General features: G+C 31.8%; 1 protein-coding gene across 3 annotated transcripts; it reads right to left on the minus strand.

The window, feature by feature from the left end:
• Positions 1-1687: 1687 nt before the first annotated feature.
• Positions 1688-7510, minus strand: LOC120114254 (MADS-box protein JOINTLESS-like). Of its 3 annotated transcripts, none has more exons than XM_039135222.1 (9): positions 7442-7510; positions 7006-7211; positions 5386-5467; positions 3682-3743; positions 3112-3211; positions 2995-3036; positions 2602-2640; positions 1992-2131; positions 1688-1882 (listed from the first exon to the last, which is right to left on the minus strand). In XM_039135222.1, exons 2-9 carry the CDS (start codon positions 7185-7187, stop codon positions 1864-1866), a joined length of 666 nt encoding a protein of 221 aa, XP_038991153.1. In that variant the 5' UTR covers positions 7188-7211; positions 7442-7510; the 3' UTR covers positions 1688-1863. The 3 variants fall into 3 exon arrangements, with proteins under 3 accessions (XP_038991153.1, XP_038991150.1, XP_038991151.1); XM_039135219.1 differs by having other exon boundaries at positions 2554-2640; XM_039135220.1 differs by lacking the exon at positions 7442-7510 and having other exon boundaries at positions 2554-2640; positions 7006-7297.
• Positions 7511-11930: the final 4420 nt, after the last annotated feature.

Consider the following 11930-nt stretch of genomic DNA (forward strand, 5'->3'; position numbering starts at 1 on the left):
AGGTTGCAAGACTCAACAAAGATCATATTAAAGAATTGAAAGCACAACTGGCTAAGGAATTTGAAATGAAGGACTTAGGATCAGCAAACAAGATTCTAGGGATGCAAATTCATCGAGGCAGAAGTAATATGAAGATTTGGCTTGCACAAAAGAACTACTTGAAGAAGATCTTGTCACGATTCAACATGCAAGATTGTAAGCCAATTTCTACCTCTCTTCCTATTAACTTCAAATTATCCTCCAGTATGAGTCCTAGCTATGAAAAGGAAAGGATGGAGATGTCTCGAGTGTTGTATGCATCGGCAGTGGGAAGTTTAATGTTCGTTATGATATGCACAAGACCAGAAATTGCACAAGCAGTAGGAGTGGTTAGTCGGTACATGGAGAATCCAGGCAAAGAGCATTGGAATACCGTAAAAAGGATTTTGAGATACATCAAAGGGACCTCAAATATTGCATTATGTTACTGAGGATCAGATTTACTTATCAATGGGTATGTTGATTCTGACTATGCATGGGATTTGGATAAAAGCAAATCTACTACAGGATATGTGTTCAAAGTTGCTAGTGGAGCTGTAAGCTGTGTTTCAAACTTGCAGTCAGTTGTGACTACATCCACAACGGAGGTAGAATATATAGCAGCTACACAAGCCAGTAAAGAAGCAATTTGGTTGAAGATGTTATTGGAGAAGCTTGGGCACAATCAAGAGTATGTCCCTCTGCTTTGTGACAGTCAAAGCCCATTGCATCTAGCAAGGAATCCAGCATTTCATTCAAGGACAAAACACATACGAGTTCAGTATAATTTCATTCGTGAAAAGTGGAAGAATGGACGGTAGATATGCAGAAGATCCATATCAAAGACAACATAGCAGATTTAATGCGAAGATGATCAATGTTGATAAATTTACTTGATGTCGATCTTCTTGTGACCTGACAGAAACGTGAGCAACATGAAGGTACAAGGTAGAAAGAATGGTATGAATATATGATTGTTCCAATCAAATCTTCAAGTGAGAGATTGTTGAAAGTCAAAGATTTTTTTCGGTGCATTAATGCATCGAATGGTGCAGTGGTCAAAAGCACCTAATTTTGTTGAAAATTTGGTAAGGGAAAATTACCAAATTTAGTTCATGTACTGTAAGGTATTTACAAGATTAATCTTTAAGCTTCAACTATAAATACCTTAACCCATTTAACTTCAAAATTATCCCAAATCATTTTAGTTTTCTCCCAATACTAGAGAATTTAGAGAGTTTTCTTGAGAGTTGTTTTCTCCTTTTTATCAAGAGAGAGTTGTTATTGTTTTCTCCTTATTAGATTAAGAGAAGTTGTAATTCCTATTTTCTTATAGTAAAATTCTTATATCTTTGCCCGTGATTTTTACCCTATATTATTTAGGGATTTTCCACGTAAAATTTATGTTTTCGTTATCTTCATTTTTATTTTTTCAAATTATCAATTACGATTTTACTCTGTCTGATAGTTGTATTCCGCAACAAAAAGTTTTAAAATAGAGCTTATAGCAAACACTAGTGACGTGGAGATCTCAATCGAATAATTAGTTTTTCTTATTTAATCATTGATATCTGATTAATTTATACTGAATAATGTAAAAATCTATTTTAGAGCGATCTTTATCTATACACATTTGACTGCTGGAAGCAGATAGCGTTGGATATCCCCTTTCAACATCTTCCTTAAGCATCAATAAAAATTAATTATCTCGAGACTATCGATACACAAGTACATTAAAATAAACTAGTTAGGTTCTATATTTACTTGGATAAAATGGTCCTTCAAAGATAAGACATTATGCAGGAAGATGATCATTTCATCACAACATCCCCTCTAATCTTTCTATCAGTTAGGGAAAGGTAACCTGCAAAAAGAAAGGCATTGGATGATAATCTCAAGTCGGACTATACCAGATACATAAGCATATATTATCAATATAGTACAAATAACCCTACTTTTTTAGGACTGCATACCCCAGTGTGAGGAAAATATCAGAGCTATAGTTGTATCCATGAGGCCGAGGGTCTCTAGATGTGTGAACTAGGGCAACTGGCTCTGATGGCTGGCCTTGATGCCCTACAATTTCTTGGACCGCACGAGGTAAGTTCTCCACCTAGCATATTGTGAAATACAATATTGAAAGCGATGAACGAGTATAAAATACAACCAAAAAATGATAAAAATCTATTGTAACCGAAAAACATATCAAGAGCAAAACTTTTTAAATTGGGCAAAATAACATTTTAGCTAGAAACTGAACATATTACGTTCTCTACAACAAATTATGTAAATTGCATGATTATCCGATTGCAAACCTAAAAGTTACCTTCAAGACATTATCAATTGTAACTAAAATTATCACCAATTATGTAACCTTTTAGAGTAAACAAATAATATTTTAAGTTAAAAATCGATGTAACTTAATATTTTCAGTTGTAACTGAAATTATTATTAATTGTATATGTTTTTAGGTTGGACAAAATAACATTTTAGATTAAAGTCCACTATAAATAAACCGTCACACAATAGAACTACCTTGAAAACGAGAAACAACCAAGTTTCCAAAAATGATTCAACACTCACTTGTTTCAATTTCTGGTTTTCTTCCTTGAGTTCTGCTCCCTTCAAATTCAACAACGATGAGTAGTAGGTTATTTTTTTCAGACAAAAGTTACTGAGAAAACAATAAAATAGCCATTAAATTCTTTGAATGCAGAAGCATTTGCTTTCCATAGTCTAACAATCAGAGGTTATCTCAGCCTAAGTGATAAAAGAGAGCGTTGTTCTCTCTAGTGAATCCGAATCCAAATAATTATATTTGTAGGGTGTATGCATTATCAATGACTAAGAACGAATATGAACAAATAATACCAAATAATACCTTACAATTACTGCATACTATTAAAAAACATGACATGCATACACGGGAATACTTATAAATCCTAGGAATTGTTATAAATTAGCTATTTATATCACCTTCCTCTTAAGGCTGCTGATTTTTTTCAAACATAGATCATCCTGAAACAAACTTCAGCATTAGCAATAAAACCTTTGAAAAGCAAAGATTAGGAGATCAGTTGGAGTTGGAAAAACCTTTGTTTCTGTGACTCGGGTTAGGCCGGTTTTGAGTAATTTCTCTAGATGTTTCAACTCTTCTAGGTTTAATCCTTCGAGTTCTTCTCCCCTCAGCTGTCTGTCAATGAATGAATGGCACAATATCACCATGACAGTTCATATATCAGCAGCAACAGAAGCAGTAAATATTTAGATTTTTTTTACACAGCAAATATTTTATTTAATATAAAATCTACACAGTGGATATAAAACGATCTTCAAGGGAATTAGTACAAGGTCGACACCTAAATAAAAATAATAAGGCAACATAAAACTCCAAAATATTTCTCTTACTGGAGTCATACCCCTTATCTTTCTGCTAAAAGATCTCCAAATTGATACTGAAACAAACACTGCAACCAAGATTGAATTTAAAACCTAGGATAAATACCAACGAAAGACGACGAAAAATTTAAGAATACTAAAAAAGGCAGAATATCTTTTTAAACTCAACATATACCCGAACTACCACGAGAATATAATCAATACAATCGAGTCACACCCAATATTCCACAAACTACCAACCTACCATACTCTAGAAATATTTACCTCAGTTCTCGGGTCTTTTCTGCAACTTCCTTGCTCAATATGTTACGTGTGGCGCTTTCAAGCTAAAACAAACCAGAAGGGAAACTTGTTCGTTAAAATGGGTTTCGGTTTCCAAGCAAGTAGGATGAGAAATGGGCTACTAGATGTCGCTGTTTCACAATAAATACTATCAAGTGGATTCAATGGTTGAAGGAGAGAGTTTCTTTTAAGAAATTTTAAGTTCAAACAGTTATATTTACGTCTGTGTACATTAATGGATAAGAAAATTTCTGAACAAATATTATTTTATAATATCTTATGTTATTCAAAAGAAAGAACATGAACGTGCTACTTTCACATACTCCAAGCAAAAGATTCTTAGATGTGCATAATTCATCTGATTGATCTTTGATACACATTCACCTTTTTTATTTTACAAATAAAAATAGATGACTTCGCATAGTCTGCGAGTAGATATTTAAGTTTTATACTAATATTTCTCTCCGTTAGAGATTGTTCTAAAGTTAATTCAAAAAACTATTGTAATTTGTATTTGTAACGTTCTTAAAGAGGCTTTTACTGTATTTGAGTGTTGGGACCCATGTGTTTCGTAACTGACGTGAGAGTTGAATCTTCTTGACATCATTTAGGTACACTTTTTTACTTCGATCAAGATTAGAAAGATTTTTTAACGAAACCCTAACGATGTTCTATTTTGTATGATATTATTTTATCAATCATACAAAATTCTTTACCAAAAAAATATCAACCTTCATTAAAAAATAACTACATGTAACCCAATTCATGTTTAGAATAAATGTCACTCAGAATAACTCATTTAGAACAATCATATAGAACTGTACCTCGCTTTCCTGCACTCACGACAGGTCTATCAGTTTGAGAGCCTCCACATCTATCATAGATCTTCATTTTTGTTTTCCTTATTTTAGTTCTTCATCAAACGAATTGCACTGTTCGAATCAAACCGAATAAAATTCGAATAGCAATCTCTAAAAATAACCATCTAAGTTCAAAACGACATTTTCCAAAAGCAACTCATGTTAAGAATATCTCCTATTCAATGTTAGATTTCCCGGACATCAAACGATGCATGCCACCATAAATTAACTAGGTCACCTAAAGGATTACTTCATACTGGAGGACCAACTCATGTTCAAAATAACTACTATTCAAAGCAATCTTTACTTGAAACAGCCGACATTTATAACAACAGTTACAAAACAACTCACTCATAAAACAAGGTTGTAATGAAAAGTGTCTTCTCTAAGAAGTATTCCATGTCAGATGTTTCATGTGATACTGCTTCACCCAAGTAGATAAGGTGAAAATAACCGGAGAATATGACATATTTCTTTAATTTGTGTCCTAATGAATGTTACATGAATCCGACCCGACAAAAAATATATATTCTTTTTTAATAAATCCGTGTTCATTATTTACTCTTATCAATAACATAAACTCTTTTTAATAAATCGTTAATATCTTTTTTTCCGGATAAGTAATAAATCATTAATATCTTTGTAACTGAAAGTGCTTTTTCATTATCACCATTCAATACCTAATTTTATGATTCTCATTCTCTACACCTACAAAAAAAATATATTCCTTTTCATTTGTTTGCAACAGCTTATCTCCTTACCCAAGAATCCTTTAAGACTATGATATATTCCAATAAGAAAATATGGAATTAAAAGCACCAGTAACCTGCAGATAAAATGATGGAGTTGAATCCAATTTGTCAATCCTTTCCGGTAGTAAACCACGCCTTTCAATCACCTGCCTCGTACTAGACAAAAAAAATGCAGTTAATGAAATATTTTTTAATACGTTCCGTAAAAACAATGCATTCAATATAAAAATTAATTCATATAATAAAGTAAGGTTTAATCCGCTCTTATGGGCATCACTTAAGAACATCTTAATCTTTGATGTATGCATGGTGATCTAAGGAGCAATTTCTCGGTAGTTTGCTTGGGATTCTTGCAATGTAACGATTATAATTATATTTTCAACTTTAAAAAAATTATAATAAGTTTATCGAACTAATTTAGTGATTTCGGTGGATAAAAAAATTGTTCTCTCTAGAGAACTCAGATTTAAGCATATGCATCTTCAAGGTGTGTGTAAGTTGTTAATAGACTAAAAAACATTTTAATAGATACTACCTTATAATCACTCTAGACTATTACACTTAATGTAAAAATAAAAAACATTTTAAATAAATCCATGTGTGAATAGCAAGGTTGCAAGTATCTATTAAACCGAGTGATATCAGCAGTAAAACATGAATTTATTGGTTGGGAAAAAATGTTAAGACGGAAAATATAAGGGAAATTAATAACTTGTAAATTATAATTATTAAACTACAAGGAACCCTAGAACCTTGAACTCGACCAATCCAAGGTACATTTGCAAAAGTAGAGACTAGCCTTTGTATAAAAAAGAAGAGGAAAACCGGCCTTGTTTTCCATATTTATAAGTATGCATCATATGTAATTAGGGAAATTGTCTTTCCATGTTTATTGCCCATCTGATGTATTCTCTTTTTCTAAGTTATTTTGCTTTTGTTTCTACTACTCCAGGGCACCCTTGCTTTCGGGTTTTCATTTTTATTTAATGGATTGTCTTAATAATATATATATTAGACTTGGTGTAAAATTAAAAGTTTTACACCTTTTTAGAGATAGTTTGATGAGTGGAAATAAATATATGAATGTATGTTTTTGTTTTTTTTTTAAATATCTTATTACTTTTTACTGTTAATCTAATATCTATTTACATGTATAAACTAAAAACTCTTGCACATTAAGATACATTGATTGGTTGAGTGGTCAATGCTGGTTATATTGTCTTACCTAGTGTGGGTTTATTGCAATGCATCCTGAACTTACATCAACTTGGAGTCAAAGGTTCTTGTAATGGTAGTGGGAATTGAAGGTACATGGAAAGCTTGAAACAAGGTTTCAAGAAACTAGGAACTAGAAATCAACAAGTTTGATAAAACAATCGCCTTTCTCAGTTGCCAGGCTCCCAACCCTAAGACCCACTCAGTTTCTGACATGAATAATTTAAACAAGTTTTTTGTTTTTTAATTTTTAATAGAAATATAAGCTTCTAGTAATCATGAAATTAGACGTTTATACAGTTCTCTCGATTCTGCAGATCTTGTTCCAAAGCAATTAACCTTTCTCACCCCCACAGTTCATCTCAAACCAAATCTACCATAAAAAACAAGCAGGTACAGAACACATGAATATGATACAACCACATTTATATATATATATATATATATGATACAAGAGGGAAGAGCCATGGAAAATAAACCTGGTGCTGGAGTACTCAAAGAGCTTGCCGGTGGCTGAAAACACCAGAAGAGCAACCTCAGCATCGCACAGAGTGGAAATCTCATGAGCTTTCTTGAAAAGCCCTTTTCTCCTCTTCGAGAAAGTCACCTGCCTCGCCGCAGTGTTGTGTATCTTCTTTATCTCAATCTTTTTTCTCGTCATATTGGACAATAATTTATCTAAACCCTGAAAACAAAGAACAAACCCAAGTGTTGTTCAAGTAAACAAGGACAGCAACAATAATTTCCATGGAAAATCAAAATCTGAACACGAAAAAAAAGTTCCTTTACTAAGCTACGAAGCAGATAAACAAAATTGGTGCTTAGTCACAAGAAATCAAACCCAAAATACTTAGAGATCTCAGCTTCTCAGCTCAAACCAAAGGAAATACAACAAAAAAATGTAGTTCCAAGTACCAAGAAAATGTATATGGCAAAGAGATATAAATAGAAAACATAGGAACCGTGATAAAGATATTAGCTGCATAACTGTTTTCTACTTTCCGAAGTATGCCAGCAGAATCAAATACTATAAAAAATGACATCAGGAAGGAACCATTGAATCAAACCCTAGTTGCAAAAGACAAGAAAAGGACTTACCAATCCTTGCTCATTTAGGATGGAAAATGGAAGAAAGAGGTGGATTTTGATTGGTCGGAATTTATGTATTTTCTCGAATTAAATTGCTTTTCTGGGGTGATGTGAGTGATGGTGGTGGTAGTACTTGAAAATAAGAAAGAAAACTTAAAAAGCAACCAAATTGTAGAAACAAAAGAGAATTAAGGGAATTAAGGGAGATAAGGGAAATATACAAAGATTTCTTTTTATGTCCCAGACAAGGAAGGGCTTGCCAAAACAAATAAATAAATATTTTTCATATTGTTTTCTGTTTGATTATTAGAAGAAGAAGAATTAATTTTTACGGGAATGGATAAAATAGTAGATGGGACTAAAGATGATAATTTTATTTGAATCCGACTGGTTCCGATCCAATCTGATTGTAGACATGTGTTTTCATCTTAGAGTATAGTTTCATAAAATAAATATAATTTTGATATATATATAGTATAGTTTTGAAAATATAGATAATATAGTTTTATAAAATAACAGTTTGGAATATATATATATATAGTTTTAGAAAACATAGTATATGGTTTAAAAATAAAATATAATAGTAAAAAATATAAGATAAAAAATATATATAATAATAATAATATAGTTTTTGAAATTTAAAAAATATATCATTATATATTTGCATTTTATTATTATTATTATTTAATTATATTTTTATTGCAAGTCCAATTCCTATCAACGTCCAAGTCCAGTAGTCCAAGTCCAAAAATTTGGGTTCAGGTCTGATTGCAAATGACCCGGTTCAGACCCAATGTTGTTGTAACACCCCCAACCCGTATCCGATCCGGATACGAGTCCGAAGTGTCACATTGACTTTTCAAACATTTATTCGTATAAAATAGTGAGTAATTTAAAAACTTTGATAACATTTAAATTATTTCAAAACGTTTACAACAGATATCAGAGTTCATACCATTTATATCTTTAGACTACATGCCAACTACACTCTGTAAACAGTACATACATTTTCTGATCTGACATTTGGTAAGGAGAACTGACCTGTCTTGCTCCGCATTACTCTTTATTCTTCTCGAAACCTACGTGTGAAACAATCACACGCTAAGTCGTTGACTTAGTGAGGCAATAATTAAACATATAACAATAAATTCATGGACGTGCATTCATACCATTGAATCATGACATTTCAATATGCATGTATCTATTGCATGATAACAATATATATAATCATGTCATACACACACGCAACATATCTTCTTGTATTACTTTCACTTTTCGTTTGTCTTCCAATTGCATTGCCCATGTATATTATTATCTTTATCAACATCATCATAATTCAAGCAACACATGACATATCACCATAAGTATATACATCACATATATCTTATACATTACATTCCATGTTATCTCTTATTAGCCCATGTGCACCTGTGAGAACTGTAGATATGTGAGTCTATTGAGGTTGTGCACCACTATGCTGTCACCACAGCTCATATAAATGTCCCGAAGGACCTATCCAGAGGTCATACAGACCCCGGTAACTATCCAGAGGTCATAAAGATCCTCGGTAACTGTCCAGAGGTCATAAAGATCCTCGGTAAACTGTCCATATGTTCCTTAGAACATAGGTATACTGTCCATATGTCTCGAAAGACATAGTTAAAACTGTCCATATGTTTCGTAAAACATAGGTAAACCCTCGACTCTTGGCATGCCAACTATACCCCTAGCTCTCATATCACATAACATGGGCATTATCATTTATAACATTTCATATCACTTGTTCTTTCTCTTCTGTCACATACCACATGTATGTGTAACCATATACTTCATATCATATCACATGTATCACATATTGCATATTCATGTAATCATATAGATCATGTCACATGGCTTATATCATTTCTCATATTCATATATATATAGTTCACTTTCACATATCACATTTTCCTTTTCTCCTATTTTTCATATCATGTCTCTTATAACCACATATGTCTGTCTTATCTCATATCCTATAATTCTTTAGCTTATATCTTATATCACATGTTTATATCATATAACTTATGTAATCACATATACTATTTATACTAGTTCACATAGCTTATTTCACTAACATGTATTCACATGTACATTTCACTTTTCGTATGATTTCATAATCATCTGTCACGTAGCTTATAACACTTCTCTTGTGTTCATCTGGCATGTAACTCATTGTCATCTCTTATTCTCATATGATTCTCATACACCAAGTATATCACATAGCTTGTTACCTATATAAATATTTTCTCATAACTTATCATCACATAGTTCCCATAACATTTTCCTATAGATTCATAAATCTTTACCATATGACTCATGTATTATATGTTCAATTCCGCTCATATATCATCTCCATATAACGTATTTACATATTCATATAATCACTTCTGTCAACGTCTCCTCATTTATATATCATTCTTATATTGCCCTATAAATCAATGTTATTTAACTTATCTCACTTTTCATTTAATCTCATAAGTTGGTTATACAATTCCTATATATATATATATATATATATATATATATATATATATATATATATATATATATATATACTCATGTAATTTATATCCTTTCTCTTGTTATCATATAAATCATTGCCATATAACACATATCATATAAATTCATACCACCTAACATGTAATACAACTAAACATATTCATGTAATATAAACATAATCATACAATCATATATTCAACATATTGGAAACAGACTTGTCGCAAGTCAAATTTCCATACACAATACGTATATTCTAATAGTACGCACTCACCTGGCCTCACTAGTCAATATCGATCTGTTATCTTTCCTTGATCGATCTTACTTGCCAAACGTTCCGGAGTTGCTTTATGCGTAGAATCTACATACATGTACATTTTGAGGCAATCATTAGATACCTACACCTTGTAATTGGATACTAGCAACTTAAACGAACTTATTAAACCAATATTCACATTTTCCTTTAGGGGGAATCGGTTCCCTACTATGGGGGTATCGATTCCCTCATGCCATTCTGGAAATGTTGTTCGTTTGAAGGGGTATCGGTTCCCCTTGAATGGGTACCGATTCCCCTTGCCCAGAAATCATATTTTCAACCCGAAAATTACTTCATTTCCACTCAAACACTTCATATATCATCCCCTTTTCATTCTTAACTCTAGTACACATACTTAAACCAATCTATATTCATTTATTTCATCTTAAACCTCAAAATCCTATCATCCATATAAGATTCAAAAATCATACCAAATTTTCAATGTGTTATAATTCCCATTCTAACACTTCATACTTCTTAATTAGATTGATGACAAGTCAAATTCATCCATAAAACTTCAACAACCATACCATATCAAAATTTCATCTTAAAACTCATATGGCAAATTCCTTCATAATTCCTTTATCTTATTGTTTAAATCTCATATAAGCTTTCCTTAAGCTTATTTAATACCCAAAGAATCAAAACTAAGCTTAAAACTCAAGAATTAACCAACTGAAATTAAACTTACCTTTGCTTTGCTCTCCCACGTATGAAGAAGAAGAAAGGAGAAGAGCACTCTGGATGGTTCTCACATATCCCACGTTTATATTACCCTTAAAAAGGAATATAAAAATCTTTCTGGTCAAATGACCATTTAACCCTTAATTTCCTTTAATAATTACTAATTAACCTTCATCATATATATCCAATAAGCATTGAACTATTTCATTCTTATACTTTAGTCCCCAAATTCTGAAACTTTACAACTTGATCACTAACCCGGTATTGAGGATGTTACAAATCTCCCCTCCTTATAAGAAAATTCGTCCTCGGATTTTCACTGCACATCTTAGTAATAACATATCTTCTAATGTTCTTATGTTGCTTCCCTGACTTATACTTTCTTATCATCATAAGAAACTTACTTTTTAATCCTTTAGTTTTCCGACTATCTTTTTCGTTTATACCTTCATCTTCTGTTGTTTATCATATAAACAATAACCAGTAATACCAATCCATTGTTGTCTTTTCTCTCATTCAATTATGCATTTTTCCTTTGACCTTTCTAAAATTCCATATAGTGTCACTCATTACGTTGACAGTACATCCATCTTATCACTCTATATCATAAATCCATATATTTCTTCATAACTCTCTAATTACCTTATAACCATACCAATTTGTATTTTGTCATCATTTGACCAAACACAACTTTAAATCTTCTTCAATGTGATTAAACATATACTTTAAGAAGTCAAACAATATTTTCACATTACCTTGCACACTTGTCTTATTTCTATA

The sequence above is a fragment of the Hibiscus syriacus genome, unplaced genomic scaffold (genome assembly GCF_006381635.1).
Source record: "Hibiscus syriacus cultivar Baekdansim isolate YM2019G1 unplaced genomic scaffold, ASM638163v2 tig00110221_pilon, whole genome shotgun sequence".
Classification (NCBI taxonomy): Eukaryota; Viridiplantae; Streptophyta; class Magnoliopsida; order Malvales; family Malvaceae; genus Hibiscus; species Hibiscus syriacus.